The 24028-nt window shown below is 37.5% G+C and overlaps 3 protein-coding genes across 3 annotated transcripts; all 3 read right to left on the reverse strand.

Moving 5' to 3' along the window:
• Window positions 1-393: 393 nt before the first annotated feature.
• Window positions 394-2954, reverse strand: LOC306864974 (C-C chemokine receptor type 7-like). The gene is made up of 2 exons (XM_079409300.1): window positions 2902-2954; window positions 394-1746 (listed from the first exon to the last, which is right to left on the reverse strand). Exon 2 carries the CDS (start codon window positions 1742-1744, stop codon window positions 473-475), a length of 1272 nt encoding a protein of 423 aa, XP_079265426.1. The 5' UTR covers window positions 1745-1746; window positions 2902-2954; the 3' UTR covers window positions 394-472.
• An 11732-nt stretch (window positions 2955-14686) lies between these two features.
• Window positions 14687-15844, reverse strand: LOC306865323 (C-C chemokine receptor type 7-like; the record flags this gene model as incomplete). The annotated part of the gene is made up of 1 exon (XM_079409869.1): window positions 14687-15844. One exon carries the CDS (start codon window positions 15842-15844, stop codon window positions 14687-14689), a length of 1158 nt encoding a protein of 385 aa, XP_079265995.1.
• A 2724-nt stretch (window positions 15845-18568) lies between these two features.
• On the reverse strand, window positions 18569-24028 carry LOC306864976 (C-C chemokine receptor type 7-like). The gene is made up of 2 exons (XM_079409302.1): window positions 23858-24028; window positions 18569-20479 (listed from the first exon to the last, which is right to left on the reverse strand). Exon 2 carries the CDS (start codon window positions 20475-20477, stop codon window positions 19215-19217), a length of 1263 nt encoding a protein of 420 aa, XP_079265428.1. The 5' UTR covers window positions 20478-20479; window positions 23858-24028; the 3' UTR covers window positions 18569-19214.

The following is a 24028-nucleotide window of genomic DNA, read 5'->3' on the forward strand; positions in this document are numbered from 1 at the left end:
GTGTGCATAATAACTGTGTGCATAATTTCTTTACCGCATATGTCATATATATGTATATATATATATATATATATTCGTAGTCTAACAGTGTACTAAAATTATTTAGAAATGAATATTCCTAGAAATCATAGACTATTCTTTATGCTGCTGATTGTATATAAAGCAGTATAGGGCTATTGTGTACATGCCCTTTTGTCTCTTATCGATTAGAAGTCCAAAATATTGATATAAAACAAAAAATTAACACAAAGTCAAAACTTTCTTGTAATTTAGATTTTTTTAATCTCATAATCTTTTATATTAACATCTTGACTTTTATTTCATAATTATGACATTTTTTTATCTCATAATTGTTTTACCAAAAGCATGATTTTTTTTTTTTTTTTTTTTTTTGTGACATACAGTCAATGGGCTTCTAGATTTATTACCTTTAAAATGGGAAATTATTTATTTCAGATCATCTAATGTGCATTTATTGATGACGCCATCTTATAACTGAAGTCATTTTACCAGATATAGGTGTTGGAAAAATGAACGTTTCAGCTGTGTCTGCAGCAGGTGTGTCCAGGGCAGGGGTTTTCTTGGCAGACAGGTAAGTAGATGGGAAGGGTGAAAGTATGGTTGGAGCCGGAGACGATGGTGTGACGGAGCTTCCGTTGTCATGCTGTGGCATTATGTGGGACACACACGCGCAAACACACCCGCCGTCCGTCAACAGCCTGATAATGTCGTTTCTGAATCTGACACCAACGAGTGCGTAGAGCAAAGGGTTCAGGCAGCACCTCACGTAGGCCAGATTGCGTGTTACGTTTTCCTGAAGGTGGAACTTGGTCCAGTCTTCGCAGTGTTTCGGAGTGGGTGTGAATATTTTAATCAGAAGCACCATAGTGTAAGGAAGCTGGAACATGAGGAAAAGAACCACCAGAAGTGGCATTAGATGCAAAGTTCTCTGTCTGCGCCAACATTTGCCACCGGCACGGATCAAGACACGTCCGATCGCGCCGTAACACACCACCATCGCCACGCAAGGGATGCAGAATCCTGCGATCTTTGCAATTTGGGCCCACAGCTTCCATTTACTCACTTCATCGCCCCGTTCATAAACGTTCATATCGCACAAGAGGACCTCTGAACCCATGTCTTTCTTCACGGAGCTGAAGAGCAGGTCTGGCAGGCTCAGGAAGACAGAAGTTGCTGCGACGCCAAGAGCAGACAGCATGCTGTAAAACAGCGTCCCAGAACTCATCTTCCGCACGGCCCTGGTGCGAATCACCACCAAATAGCGATCAACACTAATGCAAGCCAACAACAGCAGGCCGCCGTAGGTGTTGATGGCGTACATACCACGGTTTAGCTTACATAGCCCCTCTCCAAACACCCAGCTGCCAATCAATGTCTCTCCCATCTGTAACGGAAGAGTCAGCAGAAGCAGCATGTCGGACAGAGCCAGGTAGAACAGGAAGACGTCGGTCATGCAGCGCAGACGTAGACGGCGGTACCTCGCAAAGGTGGCAATCACCAGCCCGTTTCCAATTACACCTAAGAAGAAGACGATGAAGAAGACCGTGGTCTGGACAGCAGTAATGGTGAGCTCCTGCTCTTTGCTGGCTACACACAGCTCCTCAACATCAGTCACGTTGGCCTTGGTGACAGAATCAGTGATATCAGTGATATTGAAATCATAATCAAAAGTGGTGCCTAAAAGTGATGTTAAATCTTCTGTAGTTGAATCAAACCTCTCCATACCTGTAAAACATGGCATGGTTTTGTTAAAGCTTTTGGAGTAAGGGTGCTGCCATCTTATAGGCCTATACCACAGAGTGTGCTGTCACAGTGTTGGTATGCTTCATTGGCCAATAAAGTAATATAAGCATTTCTTTACTTTTTGAATGCAAGCTTGTTTTGAAATGGAGGAAGTCAAACTTGAAACCATCCATGTAATGGTAGTACAGCGTTGGGAAGGTTACAAGTTATTTAAAATGTAATAAATAATGTAGCCTACCTATTTCAATTACTTTAAAGTAATGTAACTGATTACATTTGATTACTTTTTGATTTTTGATTTTTATTTTTCTAAATTTCTAATGAATGTTTTCAAGTGTTAATCAGTTTGAAACATTTAACCTTACAGCAGTACTCAACACTGAATACTGTCAGACTTTCAAAACCCTTCCATCATCACTTGAATAAAGAATATAATAGTTTAATTTTAAATAAAGCATTTGCATAAACCCAAATAGGAAATAAAACACTTATTGAATATGCATGTCTCCTGAAACATTGGTGTCTCAAATCTTAAAGCAGTCAATGCAATTTGGGAAAGAAATCAATCATATCTGTAGGTCTATGTGGAAAAATATTCAGATGTAATCCCCTTTTTAATGTTTAATTGCACATTTGTTTCTCAGTAACTGTAACAAATGCATAAACAGTTGGACAATGGGCTCAATGGTCCTTTCATCTTCCTCCATTACAAAGCAAATATGAGTTTTCTTTTAAATGGTCACATTAATCATGTTTATTATATAATTTTTTATCAAATTGGAAATCAGTTTACTAAATAATGTAAACTTGACTGACTGCTTCATTTCCACTTTAACATTCATTAATAACGTTAACTATTACTTAGCTAATTATAATGCTTAAATATTATCAGTTAATGTTCATTCAAATAGTTAGGAATGCCATGAAGACTTTAAGAAATAGCAGACAATTTCAAATGCATTATGCTCGTGTTGTGAGATGTGGGACTGTGCTGAATGAGGCTTAGTTGCCTTAATCTGTAGGCTATATCCAGGTTTGCAAGTATGTTTTTGAAACCGCTTAACAAATGCAGTACACCTGAATATTTTCCATAATAAATCCCAAATTGTCAAACAGATAACATGACTTTAAACTTACTGTGCAAAGTATTCGCCTTGTGAATCTCCACCCTTTTCACTGTAAAACAGCGTTTTACTTTCTATTTAAAGTTCTGCTTTCGGTTTAAAGAAATATCCAGGAAAGCAGCTTAAAACCAAATTCACCGCGTCTACACCTGAACGTGAACGAGGGGTATGGATATATTCATTCATTATACTCATTCAAATTAATCATTTGGGGTTGGTCTAGGGGGCCTATTCTCCCTGTGCCCCTCCAGGATGGCTGTGTATGTATGTATGTGTGTGTATATATATATATACACACACACACAAGTAAGTGCTGTCAAACGATTAAAAACGTTTTTCTTTGGATAATATATGTATGTATTTTCTGTATTTGTATTATGTATATATAAATACACACACATACAGTATATATTTTGAAAATATTTACGTGTATTTACATGTCTATATTTATATTCATATAATTTATATTATAAATAAATATATTTAATATATAAACATAACATATTTTTCTGAAACATATAAATGCATGTATATAGTTCAGAATGAGAAATATACACAGCACACACATATTATGTAAACAAAAACATTTTGGATGCAATTGTGTGTGTAACCATATTTTGGGGACAAATTTGTACACAAAAGTGAGCTAAAACTCAGATAAGAAACTATATATATATATATATATATTAATTCAATAACTAGAGACAGTGCGTTGTATTTTGTAGTGCGCATCCTTGGCTCTCTCTCACAGCCAGAATTTCATGAGACCTGTTAACGCCATTTCTAATTACTAGATTCTGACTTGTGAAGCACTCGCGTCCTTGTACTTTTTATGAGGAATTTTCCAAGGCTTCTGCACATCTCATGTCTTATTGCTTCTCGAGATGGCACTGACAATCACATGAGCTCTCTAATTGTGCTCTAGTCTCTAGCAAACATGCTCAAACCACTAGTAGGGTGATTTGCCCTAAATTGGGACACTGCCTAATGCGGGACACCTAGGCTATATCTCCTGTAAATATTCTTGTATATACCTTCGCCAAATTAAGGGATGTAGGGAGTTTGACGCCATTTTATTTTGCATGCCTTTTGTCACGAGTCCGGGCCCTGCGCTCCTCCCTGTCGCCACCAGAGGTCACCATCTCCCTTCCACCCGGACTCACATCACGTAATCACGTACACCTGCCACATCACATACACCTGCCACACTCATTACACCCGCAGCTGTTCCCCATTACCACGGACTATATAGTCTCCCCTCTCCTACCACTCTGTCTGGTTGCATTATTTGTTATTTGGTGTGTTGCAGTGTTTTGTTTCGAGTGTTTGCTCTGGGCTGGGATACATGCACCTCGTTGCCGTTTTTGTGTCCCAGTCCTTTTCTGTTTTGTTTTTTGTGCCGTGTTGGCCTTTTTGTTGCTCATTAAAGGAACCTTACCTGCAATTGGACCCTGACCTCGTCTTTTCACGGCGTCCCGTGACACCTTTTCACACTAGGTAAGTTAGGTACTTTTTAACTGTATTTTGTTTTCTTTATTTTTATAGAGGTTTAAAAAAAACATTTTGCTTTGTTATTTTGGCCTTGTCTGCCCCTGATGCTAAACCCTCGTCAAAAAGTAAAACCCTTATTATTTGGCATCTCTCTGGTAGTGAGGGGTGAAATCAGGGGGTGTAAACATTTGCCTAGGATGATTGGAGGTAAATTGTTCATATTTTACATGTGGGAAATAAGTAATTGATAACGGGCCATTGAATTATTAGAATATAATGCACGCCTGAGGTGGTGATGCAGCCTCAATGCGAAGCATGCATTATTTGGTGTGCATTATTTTCTAATGATAATCAACAGACTGGAGTCAATTATTCTGCTTATACTATGGTTACCACACCTGAAATATTGTTCTGTTGATGGATCTACAGTTTTCAGCGCATTTCTGTTTTTGTCGTATAACAAACAGTGGACCTGGGTGGGATTTAATGTGTGTAGCAACATGGCGCAGTGAAGTTGTTGAACCCATGCACGCATTTGACTGCACAAAACACCAAGATATTTCATCCGTTTTCCTTTTCTGACATACTCTGTGACAGCGATGACATTACTGATGTTACATTAGACGCCAAAGCTCTCAAATTTGTCCAAAAAAAAAAGCAAAAAAACGCCCACCTGGGGGGCAAAACCAAGCTTTGCTCCACTGACCGCCAGCTATTTTTACGCAGATTAATAATGTAGTAAAACACAGATATTAAAAGGCGAGGTTCAGTGGACACCTTATTGATAATGTATATTTTGTACAGGCAAGAGGATGTGCAAATTTTCACATTAAATGGCTTCCAAAACCATTAGAAGGAAAACACTGAACCGTTCAGCGGACTGCGTTCATGTTTCCGGCCTCATCTGCTTGCCTGTGTAAACTATGCATTAATGTGGTGATTTACTGAATTTGATCTTTTAATATTAATGTTTTAAATATATTTAAGGCACTTTAAGTGTTTTTACAACGTTTTGTCACACTGCGGTTGAAATATTGCCGCGGGTGCTTAATGTATTTCAAATGGCCAAAACTTGCATTTTGTTCAGAAATACCTTGTTTTATTCTTTTGAGAGGTGATCTAAATATTTGCGGCTGGGAAACAGATGAAGATTGACACGCTTGTGCTGCAGTTCTGTGGACGTTTTGCCCTCCAAGTCTTCGAGCCGGTCACGTGACTGAAACATATCAATAGAATCATTTACACTTAGTCAAAGAAAAAAACACAAGAATTTGACTCTGAAAGAGTATACAAACAAAGCCATAACACTTGATCTTACAATAATAATATATAACATACAGCTGCACACAAAATGCACTGAATTGCATTTTTGCTTTATTGAATCCAAAAGCTTATAATGTCACGCTGAAAGTGTTATGTAGGCTTATCTATGGGTGTTTGAGAACTTTCACCCCAACTTGTCGTTTAGCTCAAAGTGTAACGAGTAGCGTTACGTTTCCCACGGAAAACTACTCATTTATAAAATGTCTTTCTTGAATACAGTGTAAGTTGATTTGGATAAAACCATCTACCAAGTGAACAAATACATTTATATCATAGAAACGAACAAATAAGCAGAGAAATAAACATAAAGAAAATCATTTACTTGTCCAGGTTTGAGCTTTCAGGTATTCTTGTAGGAGAGCAAGTTGATGAAGCTGAAAAACTGAGATCTACATGAATTGCTCTGATTCTTATAAGAGTACATTTCAGACAGGTCATTTAAAATTTGCGCTTTTGTTGGTTATTTTTCTCCTAAAAACCCATAGCACTGCTATATCTATCTGAGAGACAATTGCCATTAGACTTGTAGTAGTCTTCTACTACTATATATATATATATATATATATATATATATATATAAGGAAATTTGTACCTTAGCATTGAACATTAAGTGGCATTGAACAATGTATAATCAAGATGTTAACAACGTGAAAATGTATTACTATTTGAAATATATTTATTGAAATATTAGCCTACTATTTGAAAATCTTTAGAACTTCTTCACCTACTTCAAAGTTTTAATCAAAAACTGCACCTTGGTATTTACCATTACCAAGGTACAGATGTTGTAATGCTGTATGATTTATACTCATTGTGTTTCCCCCCCACTGTGCTGACACTGTAGCTCAACTTCAGAGCACTGGCACCCCAATGACAAGTCTCAATCTGTGTGTAGAGAAAGGCAGGGCAAGTACAAACAGGCAGTGAGTGTTCCTTGGGAATTCAGACAGTGTAGTAACACTCAGAATGTGTTTCAGTCATGCTCCATTCCTCGGAGGCAGAAGGCGGTCAAACAAACACTCAGAGGGTGCGGCGTACACTGCTCTAGTCTTGCTAGGTGGAAAATCTACAGCGTGGACTTCATTTGGACTATTCTCAAAGAGAACACGCTACATACGGGTTTAACAAATAACTTTTGAAAGGAAAGTCAGGTGTTTGATGGGCTTCTGTATCCAGCAACTGCATACTAACTAAGGTTAGCTGACTCCGTAAACTAAAGTTAAAGTCTTGAATGATAAAATGAGCTAATGCTGATTCTTCTGCTGATTGTGTCCATTTAATCTTTAAACTACAGTTTACTTCTTATCAAATAATTGTGAGATTTGTTTAATTGGTCTTGTTAGATAAAGAATAGTGAATGATGTATGTAGTAATTTGCCATGCGGAAGTGTACATTTTCAACAAAAGAAAATAAATACATACAAAATGTGGAATATTCTGACAAAACTATTACAAATGTGTCATATTACACCAGTATATTTATTGATAAAACACGGTAATAAAAAAACAGATATATAGGCTAATGAAAAAGATTGGTATTTAGATTGAAAATGTAATGTGACGATTTAAACCAATTTAGGCTTCTCATTGGTCATATTTTTAAAGTCCTTTTAACAGCACAGCATTGTATAAACTTTTCCAAGCTTCTTTACAACTTTATCTTTTTCATAACTCGCCAACAGCAGTTTGGTGACGTAGATAGAATACGGAGAACATTCGAGAACGTGCTGGAATCTCTGGCTCATGAGCTCAAACCAGAACTCTGATCCATAAAAATAAAGGAATAAACCCTGGTGTGTAAACTTCTCCAACCTTCTTTACAAATTTAGTTTTTTTCATAAATTCGCAAAAAACCATTTTGGGTGATGACGCACATAGAATACGGAGAAAATTTGGGCTCATGGGCTTCAACCGCACCTGAATACTTCACACATAAAACACAACAAGAGTTGTTTCTGTTTTTGTCGTATGTAAAATGTTGGTTGTTTGATGTGAAATTTCAGTAGAAGATATAAATTGGAAATGTTACAATTACAGTGTACATTTACTGTATCTATAACAGCAGCATTTTAACTTAAGTTACTCAATAAACTAAAGTTAAATGCTAAAGTTAATGCTGATTCTTTTAGTGTTTTTTATATCATTGTGTGTCTTTGATGCTTAAATTACACAAATTCTGTTCCATGTGTTACTGTGTACACGAATAAAAATTCTTTAAAACTATTACCAGTCTGTGATATTACAATAATATACTGTGTGTGTGTATATATATATATATATATGCCTATTGTAAAATATAGAGGATGCATTATTAAAATACTTGTGTTTGGAAATGTGTTTACATTGGAAATTAAAGACATCTTTTATGGCAAAGAAAGAAGATATTTTATTGTCTTTTCTACAGTAATTTTGCAGTAATGTGTTAATGTGAACACCACACTGTATTTCCAACATCAAACTGGTTGTTTATTTTATTCTGTAAAAGGCTATTTGGTGTCTATGCACCAAGTAATTTTTATGTTTGTTCATAACATCTAAAAAAAAATGTTTTATGATAACAATCATCTATCCAATACAGATAATGTCAGAATGTTTGGGAATATTTACACATAATTGCATACATATCAGTAACAAAACAAACAGAATTTTAGAACAGAATAAAACATGGTTTTAAGCTGTGTCGTCATAAAGACATTGCCCATCATGCCTTTGGTCAGTGCTGTCGAGGAGGAGCGACTGCAGCACCTACAGTACATGGCCACCTCACTTTAGTGGGAGTTTTTTGGCATACGTCAGCATGACATCAGAACAAGTCGGACCACACTCAGACACATTTCTAACAGCATACATCTCACAGAGATCACCGGTGATGGGTTCGGCACAGATGTTGCATATTTTTAAATAAGCCTAAAGAGAGTGTATGATGTGGATTCCCTTTAACATTTGAGACCAGATACATCACCACTTCATTCTGAATCATCAGCAGAGGTTTGATTGTTTAGGACCAGCCTACAAAAAAATGCAGTCTTAAGAATGGAGAAGATGCTAGATATATAATAAAAAAGATTAGTATTTAGAGTGAAAATCTAATGTGATTTCATTTATGGTAAAAAAGTAAACATTTAATTTTTTTTCTCCGGTATCAGTTTTAAAGTAATTTTAACTGCACAACATTGCATAAACTTTTCCAAGTTTTTTTTTTTTTTTACAACTTTAGCATTAAAATAAAGGACTAAACCCCGGTGTATAAACCATGAATTGGCAATAAATCATTTTGGGTGATGCAGATAAAATCTGGAGAAAATTTGGGCTCGTGGGCTTCACCCACATCTGAACTCTTTACATGTAAAACGTATGTGAAATGTTGTTGTTTTTTTCATGTGATATTTCAGTAGAAGTTATGAATTCGAAATGTTGTAATTACAGTGTACATTTACTGTATCTAGTAAAAGCGTATTAAGTTACTCCATAAACTAAAGTTAAAGTATTGAATGTTTCTTTTAGTGCTTTTTACATCATTGTGTGTCTTTGATGCTTAAATTAAACAAATTATGAAGTAATTTGTTCCATGTGTACACGTTACTGTGTACATGAATAAAAATATTTTTTATTGATTATATTTTTCCCTAAAACGATTACCAGTCTGTGATATTACAATAATACATATATAAACCTACTGTAAAACAGAGGATATGTTATTAAAAAAAGTTGTATTTGGAAATGTTTGCACCGAAAATTAAAGACATCTTTCATGGCAAAGACAGGAGATATTTCATTGTCTTTCGTGCAGTGTCAGTTTTGCAGTAATGTGTTAATGTGAACACCACACTGTATAAGTATTTCCAACATCAAACCGGTTGCTTATTTTAAAAGGTTATTTGGTACCTATGTACCAAAAGTAATTATGTTTGCTCAAAACAACTTAAAAAAAAAATCAGTTCCACATGCATGTCTTGTGTTTTCCATCTATTTTTATTTTTATTTTTTTTAAATAATCATCCATACAATACAGAGAATGTCCGAATGTTTGGGAATATTTACACAATTTCATACACATCAATTAAAAAAACAAAAAACAGAACATTTTAGAACAGAATAAAACATGGTTTTAAGCTGTGTCGTCATAAAGACATTGCCCATCATGCCTTTGGTCAGCGCTGTCGAGGAGGAGCGACTGCAGCACCTACAGTACATGATCACCGGTGATGGGTTCGGCACAGATTTTGCATATTTTTAAATAAGCCTAAAGAGAGTGTATGATGTGGATTCCCTTTAACATTTGAGACCAGATACACCACCACTTCATTCTGAATCATCAGCAAAGGTTTGATTGTTTAGGACCGGCCAACAAAAAAATGCAGTCTTAAGAATGGAGAAGATGCTGGAGACATTGTTCAAGCAAGATGGATTTGCTTTTAGTGATGTGTGTTCTAACAGCTGTTTGTAATCTGTTTTGGATGCACATCCTTTATTTGAGTTTGTGATGCCTCTGTATATTCCCACACATTTTTTGGATCTCAAACTGAAAACAGGATTGCCACTGTCACCTGGCTGACCTGCCGTGGACATCAGAAATGCATTTCTTTGGCTTTTCTCATTCATGCCAGAGGAATCAGTGATATCTTTGCATGTATGCATTTGAAGATTCCCCTGGTTATCAAATGTGTAGAAATATAAATCCTCGTTCTTACCGGGTGCACAAATGCGGTCACGTAAACCTTTACCCAAAACATCTGTTTGCCCGAGTAATTTAACAAGGCACTGATCTTTGTCATGAAACATGTGCTGTTCTTTGGGAAGTTCTGCCTCATAAATCAGAACAAAGTCTGTGGTGGGGAAGAAAACATATGCGTCATATAGACGAGCGTACTCAAATGTATGACAGGCGGTCAAGGTGTAATCATTCCCCAGGTAGACTCCACAGCAGGCCTTGATTGTGGATTCTTTTTTGATCCTTTGTTGTGGATCCAGTTTGATCAAGCATACTGGCTCTCTTGTTAACCGGAATTCATTCCAGTTTGTGATCTCAGACTGTCTGATGATCTCTCCATTTCTGAACAACAGTGGACCTGGATGTGACTTTAAAATTTCAATGCAAGCTTCCACATCAGAGGAGCTCATGCAAGGAACGGTGAATCCTTCGTTCGTTATGCTGCAGTTGAGAGACACATCATCCTCTGGGCTTGATGAATTGGATGAGGGACCAGTAGTCTCAACAGCTACAAACACAGTCTAAAACACAGAACACACATATGAACATGTAACACTTATTTGTCGTTCTGAGAGATGGTATTATACTCATAACTGTACGGTTTGTTTTTACCTGTTGCATATTGATGAATGCAGTTTTCGTATGCGTGTCCTTTTGAACCTTCTCAATTTAGTTATTTGATGATCAATGGCCTGAAATAAACAGAAATGTATTTAACACAGCTAAATCAATCAATTAATGTCATGTAATGTAGATGAGAGCTAGTGCTTTAATATTTGATAATTTTATCAACAAACAAATTAAGTTGTGGCTTTACATATCGACCCTTCGCCAATTTAACCATTTTAAACATTTGGCAGACACTTCTATTCAAAGGGACTTACATAGCATTCAAGGTACACATTCTGTCCGTTCTTGCTTTCCCTGGGAATCAAACCTCATGACCCAGACATGCTAGCGCTGTGCTCTGTAGTTTGAGATCCTCTTCCCCACCTTAATAGGGCACTTTATCTAATTTTCAATTTGAGTAAAGGCTAACTTTTACTCCCAGTTTCAAAGACAAGCCTTAAAGGATGCATGTGTCGTGGTACTCTCATGAACGAACGGCGAAGACTGACACGGAAGAGAAGAAATCATTGAATAAAGTTAATTTAGTTTTCTTTCTGCACAAAAAGTATTTTTGTAGCTTCATAAAACCACTGATGTCACATGGACTATTTAACACTACCTTTCTGGGCCTTGAACGTGGAAGTTGCATTGCTGTCTTTGCGTAGTCCGAAAGCTCTCGGATTTCTTCAAAAATATCTTAATTTGTCCTAATTTGGGCTTCATTTGGACTGTTCTCAAAGAGAACAATTTACATACCTGTTTAACAAATAACTTTTCCAGGCTGAGCTATTCAAAAAAACAGTAATAGTCTAATAAATATTAATAATATTTATATAGAATAATATAAAACTTCAAACACCTAATTGGGGGTGGTGATGGCATAATAATTATTGTCGATTTATCTTATTGTGGGTTGATATTTAGGCTACAAGAGAGACATATTGGCAGCCATTTGAAATTGCTGTTTTAAGGTTAAGTCAAGGAGTGATGATGGGAGCGAGAAAGATCCGCAAGCCGGGACTCAAACACAGGACGCACGAAGCGCAACGGTAGGCTATTACAGGTCAGCACTGTGCCCACGAGCCTATCAGCGACTGCACACATCGTCACTGACCAATATACACATGCAGGCCTATCACAGAGCGAAAAATACCAAGCATAGGTCTCTTCAGGAAAGTCATGGGAGCAATCAGATCGGTGGGCGAGGCCAAAACAGAGGGGCGTTTCGACCATGTTACCTCATTGGCTGACGTCATAGTGACGAGTAGGTTTAGGGGTGGGGTGGGGACAGGTAAGGAGGATCATTAGGTGTGTTCGACTTGAAGCGGCGCTGCGCAGACTGATCGCTGTTTGACATCAAAGTACCGCGAGAGCGATAAGAGAGCAGATGGATCCTTATGCATTCCAATCGCTCTCGCGGTACTTTGATGTCAAACAGCGATCAGTCTGCGCAGCGCCGCTTCAAGTCGAACACCCCTATTGTTATACTTTCCGCGTGCGCGAGTCCGCTAGGGTCCGCTGTGGTATTCGTGGCGTAAAGAATCGTCATCATAGGGTGTGCGCGGACGGACCGCGCGCCTCCCATTTTTGTGACCGCGCGGACAAGTAGCCTAAACGCGGTCAGGCTACTAAAGCACCAACTGCGCATGCGTAGGCGGTGTGAAGCCGCTCCTTGCTACCCACACTTCTACAATCCGTCGATAAAAACACTATAAAGACAGCCAGATGTGCATTAACTCTGGACAATTGTTTGTTCACGTGTTTGTTTATTGTTCAAGGCGACCACGGACCACCAGCACACGCTTTTGGTAATATAAATACAAGTAGTCCGCGTTCGCGCTGTCCGTGTACTCGTCTGCGCAGCGCCGCTTCAAGTGAACGCGCCTAATATCATTGCGTGATTTAGAAACACCCACCGGTTTGAAAACACCTACAAATCAGAAACGCCCACTTTTCAATCTCAAAAATACCGGTATCATCTATAACTCTAATTTTGTTTATTATTTACTATAAAGTATTAAAGCACGTAATAATGGTCAAGTAAACAACTTACCTTTTCCGGATTTGCACTTGTATTCCAGTCCAGAAATCCAGAGATCCAGCCCGTCATACTGAGGTGAAACACTTGCAATGGATACTTATAAGCAGACATGATGGCAAATTCTCAGCAATTTGAAGTTGCAGGTAAAATTATGCCGCGAAGTGGGACTCGAATCCGAACTCAGGATGTCGGAAGAGCACATACCGACGAAGCGCACCTATGCCCGCGAGGATGCCGTCGACTCGATGTTGTACACCGCTGTTTATTCATGTTGAACCACGGATGTCTGTAGCGAATTTCCGAAGTGCACAATGTCGACGAAGCGCACTTACAGTACAGTCGATCCGATCCGAATATTTCTAAAACGCACTTACAGTACAGTACAGCCGTCCGCGGATACTATCGATCCGAAGTGCACAATGTCGACCAAGCGCACTTACAGTACAGTCGTCCGCGGATACTATCGATCCGAAGTGCACAATGCGCACTTACAGTACAGTCGTCCGCGGATACTATCGATCCGAAGTGCACAATGTCGACGAAGCGCACTTACAGTACAGTACAGTAATTGTCATCCGTCCGCGGACTATCAATCCGATGTTGAATCACCGTAGCTCATATGAATACCTCGGAACCGATGTGTTCGAGCTGGGTTTCGAACTCCAGATGCCCGAAGAGTATCGGCATTCTATGTCTGCGCGCTGTCCACTAGGCTATCGACCGCTTGATTATGTTTTCCTTGAAAGTGTTTATTAAGTACAGTATTATCATTACTATTTTACATTACAGTATTATTATTACAGTACAGTATTATTTCCAGTCTATTATTATATGTGTAATAATAAAAGACTGAAATGAGTTTATCCCAAGGTTAATCTGTCCATTTTTTAAAATCAGATTTGACCACAAGGTGGCGCCAACATGCTAATAAACACCTGCTTCAGTGATTTACACACTTCAAAAATAGGGAACCAACAAGAATTAAGTGCTGAAAGAAATTTATTTCCATAGATTTCCATTCAGTTCTTCCCATCGTTTTCAAATTATAAAATTATATCATTTATACAGAAAAATAATCTTTATTTTGCAGTTTTGTCAGTAGTAGTAATACAGGTAAAATGTACAGAAGGCTACAGAAATGAAAAAATTTAAATAGCAGAGAATAACACATACATATAGAACAAAATAATTTTAATGGTAAAAAAATGTGTGCATAATTTATTTATAGCATATGTCTAATATATATATATATATATATTCTTAGCCTAATAGTGTACTAAAATGTTTTAGAAATGAATATTCCTAGAAATCATAGACTATTCTTTATGCTGCTGATTGTATATAAAGCAGTATAGGGCTTTTGTGTACATGCACTTTTGTCTCTTATCCATTAGAAGTCCAAAATGTAAAACTTAAAAAGTAAAAATTTTCTTGTAATTGTAATCTCGTCATCTTTAATATTAACATTTTGACTTTTATTTTGTAATTATGACAATTTTAATCTCATAATTGTTTTAGCAAAGCATGATTTTTTTTTTCATACAGTAGCATACAGTAAATGGGCTTCTAGATTTATTACCTTTAAAATGGGAAATTATTTGTTTCAGATCATCTAATGTGCATTTATTGATGACACCAGCTTATAACTGAAGTCATTTTACCAGATATAGGTGTTGGAAAAATGAACGTTTCAGCTGTGTCTGCAGCAGGTGTGTCCAGGGCAGGGGTTTTCTTGGCAGACAGGTAAGTAGATGGGAAGGGTGAAAGTATGGTTGGAGCCGGAGACGATGGTGTGACGGAGCTTCCGTTGTCATGCTGTGGCATTATGTGGGACACACACGCGCAAACACACCCGCCGTCCGTCAACAGCCTGATAATGTCGTTTCTGAATCTGACACCAACGAGTGCGTAGAGCAAAGGGTTCAGGCAGCACCTCACGTAGGCCAGATTGCGTGTTACGTTTTCCTGAAGGTGGAACTTGGTCCAGTCTTCGCAGTGTTTCGGAGTGGGTGTGAATATTTTAATCAGAAGCACCATAGTGTAAGGAAGCTGGAACATGAGGAAAAGAACCACCAGAAGTGCCATCAGACGCAAAGTTCTCTGTCTGCGCCAACATTTGCCACCAGCACGGATCAAGACACGTCCGATCGCGCCGTAACACACCACCATCGCCACGCAAGGGATGCAGAATCCTGCGATCTTTGCAATCTGGGCCCACAGCTTCCATTTACTCACTTCATCGCCCCAAACTTTCATATCGCACAAGAGGCCCTCTGAACCCATGTCGATCTCCACGGAGCTGAAGAGCAGGTCTGGCAGGCTCAGGAAGACAGAAATTGCTGCGACGCCAAGAGCAGACAGCATGCTGTAAAACAGCATCCCAGAACTCATCTTCCGCACGGCCCTGGTGCGAACCACCACCAAATAGCGATCAACACTAATGCAAGCCAACAACAGCAGGCCAGCATAGGTGTTGATGGCGTACATACCACGGTTTAGCTTACATAGCCCCTCTCCAAACACCCAGCTGCCAATCAATGTCTCTCCCATCTGTAACGGAAGAGTCAGCAGAAGCAGCATGTCGGACAGAGCCAGGTAGAACAGGAAGACGTCGGTCATGCAGCGCAGACGTAGGCGGCGGTACCTCGCAAAGGTGGCAATGACCAGCCCGTTTCCAATTACACCTAAGAAGAAGACGATGAGGAAGGCCGTGGGTTGGACAGCAGTAATGGTCAGCTCCTGCTCTTTGCTGGCTACACACAGCTCCTCAACATCAGTCATGTTTGCCTCGGTGACAGAATCGATATCAGTGTAATTGAAATCATAATCAAAAGTGGAGCCTAAAAGTAATGTTAAATCTTCTGTAGTTGAATCAAACCTCTCCATACCTGTAAAACATGGCATGGTTTTGTTAAAGTTTTTGGAGTAAGGGTGCTGCCATCTTATAGGCCTATACCACAGAGTGTGCTGTCACAGTGTTGGTATGCTTCATTGGCCAATAAAGTAATATAAGCATTTCTTTACTTATTGAATGCACGCTTCTTTTGAAATGGAGGAAGTCAAACTTGAAAGCATCCATGTAATGGTAGTACAGTGTTGGGAAGGTTACAAGTTATTTAAAATGTAATAAATAATGTACCTATTTCAATTACTTTAAAGTAATGTAACTGATTACATTTGATTACTTTTTGATTTTTTGATTCCCTTCTTCTCACATTACACAGACTGTTCATCATCCATTGCACTGATTACACACACACACAGCTGAATGCACTGATCACACACACACAGCTGAATCCATCAGACATGCTGTATAAGCCTTGGACTTCCTTTTTCAGATCGCTGAGTACTGTTTAGCGTATATCACTCTTCTAGCGATAGCTACATTACAGAGCCATTCCAAGTTTCCAGTCCTAGTTCCAGTTCTGGTCTAAGTCTAGTCATTTCATGTTGCCTTGTTGTCTGTTTCCTGATCTTCTGCTTATGTATCTTGGATTACGCCTTTGTCTGCTGTTTTCGGACTCTGTTTGCTCCTCGCCTGGACTATTGCTCATGTTATTGGATTACCCCTCATGTCAAGCCCTCTGGATATTGTTCGTCGATCGTAGACCCACGCTAGCCCTAGGAATATTCTTTTGCCTTGTCTGTGATTTACCTGTTATCTGACCCTTGCCTGTTTCTTGTCCTTTCCTTTGTAAATAAAGCCTTGCATCTGGATCCGCACGTCTCACGTCTCGTTCGCCTCGTAACATCCATAACCAAGAGAATTACTAATTTAAGTAATTCGTGCCTCGTCGATGCATCCTCGGGGGGTAAATGGACAGGGCCAAAGTGGGCCAACGCAGGCTTAAGGAGTGGTTATGAACAAAGTTGTCTTGACGTGATAGGCCTATTTGTTTCAAATTTAACCTTAAAAATAAATCGAATCTTAACAATAGGTCAATAATGTCAAAGAAACTGGCTTACAGTGTAGAAGAGAACATTTAATCCGCCTCAATGTTTTGTAACTCGTAGATGGTTTCTTTTTTTTTTTATGAGTTTACGGTCTCGCAACATAGGGTCCGACTACATTTGACAAAATGAAAAGGAAAAACCTTTAATTTTTTTAGTTCCTCTTGCCACCTGAATGAGTACAGAAACTGTGAATATTGTTGACACACCGTCGATGGCAGAGTTATTGTCAACTGATTAACTGCTGCAGCAAAATTCACTGATATCTTTTCAGCCTTAATAAACATTGTAGTGCAAAAATGCTAAAAAAAAAAAGTATTTAAGTATAGTACAATCTAATGATCTATTATTTTCAGTCTATTATTATATATGTTGTCATTAAATGAGTTTATCCCAAGGTTTATCTGTCCATTTTTTTAAACTCTGAAATCAGATTTGACCACAAGGTGGCGCCAACATGCTAATAAACACCTGCTTCAGTGATTTACTTCAACAACTCTGCAGGTGATGAGCAGTGCCTGGTTTCCTCCACACATGATGCTTAGAATTGAGGTTAATCAGAACAGAGAATCTTGTTTCTCACAGTCTGAGTGTGCTTTAGGTGCATTTTTGCAAATGCCAAGTGTGTTTTCATGAGTCTTAACTGAAGAAAGGATTGAGTGTTGCCACACAGCCATGAAGCCCAGATCGGTGGAGTGTTGCAGTGATGTTTGTCCTTCTGTGGGTTTCTCCTATCCCCACATATGATCATGGAGCTCAACTAAAGTGACCAGATTCTTGGTCACCACATTAACCAAAGCCCTTCTCCATCAATTGGTCAGTTTGGCCAGGAGGCCAGCTCTAGGAAGAGTCCTGGTTGTTTCATACTTCTTCCATTAAGGGTAACGGAGACTGAATGCTTCTGTGACCCTTTAATGAAGCAGATTTTTTTTTTCCTCTTCCCCAGATGTTTGGCTTGACGCAAACTTGTTTCTGAGCTCTGCAGGCAGTTCTTTTGACCCCAGGGGTTGGTTTTTGCTCTGATCAGCATTGTCAGCTGTTAGACCTTTTATTAAGATGTGTGCTTTTCCAGATCATACCCATTCAAGGGAATTTGCAACAGTTTACCTTCACTTAAAGTGCAGTAACATCTACAAGCAATATAAATGCTCCTGAGCTAAATTTAAACTGTGCCAGAAAAGGGTATGAATACCTATGCAATGGAATCATTCAGTTTTTTATTAGTTTTTTTTTTTCATAAATTTGCAAATATGTTAAAAACCTGTTTTTTGCTTTACCATTATGGTGTATGGAGTGCAGACTGATGTGGAAAAAAAAAGTGGTTTAAAGCAGTTTTTTCTTGTGGCATACAGTACATCGACTTCTATATTTATTACCAATAAAATTAGAAAATTTTCATTTCAGATAATCTAATGTGAATTTATCGATGACACCGAGGTTTATCTGTCCATTTTTATAATGTTGAAATCAGATTTGACCACAAGGTGGTGCCAACATGCAAATAAAGACATTCAGTGTTTTCCATACTTCAAAAATCGGCAACTAACAAGAATTAAATGCTGAAAGAAATTTATTTCCATAGATTTACATTCAATTCTACACATCGTTTTCAAATTATAAAACTGTATCTTTTATACAGAAAATAATCTTTATTTTGCAGTTTTGTCAGTAGGCTAATACAGGTAAAATGAGGGTACGGAAATTGAAAAATTAAAATAGCAGAGTATAACATACATATAGAACAAAATAATCTTAATTGTAAAAAAATGTGTGCATAATAAATGTTTGCATAATTTATTTACAGCATATGTCTAATATATATATATGTATATATATTCTTAGCCTAACAGTGTACTAAAATTGTTTAGAAATTAATATTCCTAGAAATATTCTTTATGCTATGATTGTATATAAAGCAGTATAGGGCTTTTGTGTACATGCAGTTTTGTCTCTTATCCATTAGAAGTCCAAAATATAAAACTTAAGAACTTAAAAACTTTCTTGTAATTTTTATATTTTTTAATCTCGTCATCTTTAATATTAACATTTTGACTTTTATTTTATAATTATGACATTTTTAATCTCATAATTGTTTTAGCAAAGCATGTTTTTTTTTTTCTTGTGGCATACAGTAAATGGGCTTCTAGATTTATTACCTTTAAAATGGGAAATTATTTATTTCAGATCATCTAATGTGCATTTATTGATGACACCAGCTTATAACTGAAGTCATTTTACCAGACATAGGTGTTGGAAAAATGAACGTTTCAGCTGTGTCTGCAGCAGGTGTGTCCAGGGCAGGGGGTTTCTTGGCAGACAGGTAAGTAGATGGGAAGGGTGAAAGTATGGATGGAGCCGGAGACGATGGTGTGACGGAGCTTCCGTTGTCATGCTGTGGCATTATGTGGGACACACACGCGCAAACACACCCGCAGTCCGTCAACAGCCTGATAATGTCGTTTCTGAATCTGACACCAACGAGTGCGTAGAGCAAAGGGTTCAGGCAGCACCTCACGTAGGCCAGATTGCGTGTTATGTTTTCCTGAAGGTGGAACTTGGTCCAGTCTTCGCAGTGTTTCGGAGTGGGTGTGAATATTTTAATCAGAAGCACCATAGTGTAAGGAAGCTGGAACATGAGGAAAAGAACCACCAGAAGTGCCATCAGACGCAAAGTTCTCTGTCTTCGCCAACATTTGCCACCGGCACGGCTCAAGACACGTCCGATCGCGCCGTAACACACCACCATCGCCACGCAAGGGATGCAGAATCCTGCGATCTTTGCAATCTGGGCCCACAGCTTCCATTTACTCACTTCATCGCCCCAAACTTTCATATCACACAAGAGGACCTCTGAACCCATGTCGATCTCCACGGAGCTGAAGAGCAGGTCTGGCAGGCTCAGGAAGACAGAAATTGCTGCGACGCCAAGAGCAGACAGCATGCTGTAAAACAGCATCCCAGAACTCATCTTCCGCACGGCCCTGGTGCGAACCACCACCAAATAGCGATCAACACTAATGCAAGCCAACAACAGCAGGCCGCCGTAGGTGTTGATGGCGTACATACCACGGTTTAGCTTACACAGCCCCTCTCCAAACACCCAGCTGCCAATCAATGTCTCTCCCATCTGTAACGGAAGAGTCAGCAGAAGCAGCATGTCGGACAGAGCCAGGTAAAACAGGAAGACGTCGGTCATGCAGCGCAGACGTAGACGGCGGTATCGTGCAAAGGTGGCAATGACCAGCCCGTTTCCAATTACACCTAATAAGAAGACGATGAAGAAGACCGTGGTCTGGACAGCAGTAATGGTCAGCTCCTGCTCTTTGCTGGCTACACACAGCTCCTCAACATCAGTCACGTTGGCATCGGTGACAGAATCGATATCAGTGATATTGAAATCATAATCAAAAGTGGTGCTTAAAAGTGATGTTAAATCTTCTGTAGTTGTATTAAAGCTCTCCATACCTGTAAAATATGGCAGAAACATTTAATCAGTTTATCATATTTGATACATGAATTTCTAAAGCATCTAAATGATCAACATAATCAAAACCTTCCCAAAAACCCTGCTGTACACAATCGACTTCATGCCTTCTTTATTTTAGTTGATATTTCATCATCTTTAGCAAGTAAAAGGATAGTATAGTTGATCTTAATTCATCTTACACTCTAAAAAAAATCTGTAAAAATATGGCACAATAATATGAAGGAATTTTTCTTTTATTTTTTTTTTACAGGTGTTTTACCAGTATTTAGAAGTTTACACTTCATTGCATTGTGTTTTAGAGTTAACAGAAATGTCTGTAAAATCAATGGATAATGTCATGTGTAATGAGCTGCCAGTACTTTTGCGGTTATTTTACGGATTTATTTTTTACAGTGTAGGCCCATATAAATAGCAACTGAACCAAAATGCAGCCAAATATGATACAAAACATAAAAACAGATGTATTTTTAATGTTTATATCTTGTATAAAGGTTAAATTTTCCTTCTTTTTTGTGTAAAAATCTAATTTTCTTTTCATCAGTGCTGTTGTGTTGTTGCAGTTTTCCACCACTAAGGGCTCTATTGAGAGTCTGGCTTCATGCGAATACTCATCTCTAAACTGAGAGTGTTTATAAGGTGTTGAAGATGCTAAACACAAAAGTGCAATCTACATTATCTGATCAAACAGTTACACATTTTTCGTAATTTTTTTTAATACACCAGTTTGGCTTAGTAGAATAAATGATTCATGCCATTCATAATTTCGCATGTGTGTGATTCAGAATCTGAGCAGTTTACTTGTGTAGTGATTGAAGCAGGGGAAAAATCCTATTAATCGCTTGCTAAGGGTTGCAACTTAAATTCGTAGGTTAAAGAAATAATGCTGAAAAACAACAAAAGATTTTGATTTACTAAACACACATCTCAGCAGCTTTTCTGTTAGCATTTTTTTAAATTAACCAGCATTTATGTCAATTTTTTTAATACAAAGCTTACACATTAAAAAATTGTTTTGGGATTCATTGGAGTTAGCATTGTTTTGTTTGTTTTTTATGTTCTTTTAGCTTGTTTATTTCATTGTCACGTAGGCTACAGCTTAATGTCTTATGGTCGGGATGAGTTTCTTTTTCTTAAAATTATGCCTTAGTTGATTTTTTTTTGGTTTCTCTTAAGAAAGTTCTGGCTTTGTTTGTGACGCAGTTTATAGTCTAGTTTAATGCAGTCAGCAGTCACGAATAACTTTACTATTAACAGGCTAGCAATTTATCATATAATTTAGGCTACTATATAGTTATATAGGCTTACTTACATACTTATAATTATGCCTAAAATAGTTTCAGGTGGCCTATATTTATTTGAACTTATTCCGATTTTTTTTTTTTAAATATATAATTTAGTGTTTGTTATTTTGCATATGTTGTGGCACGCAGTGATGCGTATTTGTGACGCTCAGCGTCAGGTGCTGTTTTCACATGATTTTTGCAAGATTAATTAACCTGTCAAGCAGATAAATTAAACTGGATTTAATTTAAATCCAATAGTGGCCGAGTAGCATATACATTAGGTAACATTTCATACTAAAGACTTAACCTAAAATGCATAATCCTGCTAGAAAAAAAAGAAAAAAAAAACATAAGATGGAAAGTCTCGCGTGTCACAATAACAAACATTAACTATAGCAGCTCGCGCCACTGCCAGATGCGTCTCTGAAGAAATGTCACCTTTAGTTTCAGGTGTGTTCTGTGTTTAATGAGAGCACGCAATATTTCTGTTTAAAATCTTTAAATAACGTCTAGGATGAAATTGTACTCATTCTAATACTCATCGCGTGCCACAGCCAGACAGTCGTTGGCGTCGATCTGACATCTCATTCCTGCTTTCAGTCAGCATCGCGTGCCAACGCGCTTTAAAACGTTTTCATGAGGAACGGGGTCTTTATTTGAGCAGAAGTGAAGCTAGAAGCGCAGACTGAAGGGAGATCTCTTTTTATATTGTTTTTGTGGATAAACAGGCTTCTGTGCGGCTCTCAGGTGATGAGAAGGACGAGGATAATGACACTGGCGAGCCTGCTTCAGAAACAACCGTAAGATATCAAACTTTTATCAAGTTAAAAATATTCTAGACATGATGCATAAAAAAAAAGTGTTTTAATAAACAATGCTTTAAATAATCCTAATTGTTCACTTTATCGTGTTAATATATTTTTAACTCTTTATGGTGAGTTTGCTTTTGAAGTTGTTGATTTGATAGAGGCAATGCTTTGGCATTGTTTTAATAAATTATGCATGCAGATAAACATATTTAATATGAACTAAAACACGATACATTTTATCATCTGCAACAGTGGCGGAAAAAAAACAGACAGAAAAATGACATTTTAATAGCGCCTATTTCAGAAAAAGCACATTCGATACAAAGTTTTTGTTTGTTTGTGTAATAATTGACCAGTTTATCTATTTTTTATATGTCATATTTTTTTTTTTCTTTATATTTTGTTATATTAACCCTTTAATAAGCACTGTAAAGAGTGGTGACAATTCTTAAGGAGGTATTTCTACCCGATTGAACCCGTAAAATTAGTTTTGTTTTGTGGTATAAATCAATTTAGATTGGTTCAGTAATGTTAAATTATATTTTTGACATGAATAAAACCAGTTAATTTAGATGTTATAATTTTTTAACGTTTATACACCAGGTAAAATATGTTTATTTGCAGTTTGGTTCCTTGGGACAATGTTTGTTTATTTATTTATATTTATTAATGATAATAAATGGTCTTATCAAACTGTCTGCATTGATATCTCGTAACTTATATTAAATATAATTTATATGAAATAAAAGCTTTTTCAGCAAAGAAAAAAATATATATAAATACTACTTTTGATGAAAGATTGGTGAGGTGTTAAGCCTGAAATTGTGGAATAAATCATATTTACTCACCTGCTTTATAAATATAAAAATAAATTTTTATATAAAAACAACACAATGCTATTTCAAAGCTGTTTCATTAAAATATCGCAGACATGATTGTAGAAATATATTACATTAATATCCACTGTTATCAAAATGTATTTGTTTGCAGTGAAAATACTATGAAAATTTTATATTATGTCTGCAAAAATAAAGCATTTTATTTTTAGCGTAATTCACAGATATTAATGCAGAATTGAAAGCATATTTTTATTACAATCTCAATTACAATCTATCTATCTATCTATCTATCTATCTATCTATCTATCTATCTATCTATCTATCTATCTATCTATCTATCTATCTATCTATCTATCTATCTATCTATCTAGCATTAAACTTACTGTGTATGTGTGTGGGCATCTGTAATATGTGCGTTGACTCACCTCTTGAGTGTAGGTCTTCAGGATCTCTGCTGTTATGAGTCTTGTCTGTAATTCAGACCTCAGTGGTTTCTCTGAACTGTTCTTCTGTTTGAGGGCCAGTGTCACTCTGAGAGAAACTCTGCCTGGCACCCTATTTGGGCTTGTACTTCTATGTTTGGCTGACTTTGCATT

The sequence above is a fragment of the Barbus barbus genome (genome assembly GCF_936440315.1).
Source record: "Barbus barbus genome assembly, chromosome: 46".
NCBI classification, from domain to species: domain Eukaryota; kingdom Metazoa; phylum Chordata; class Actinopteri; order Cypriniformes; family Cyprinidae; genus Barbus; species Barbus barbus.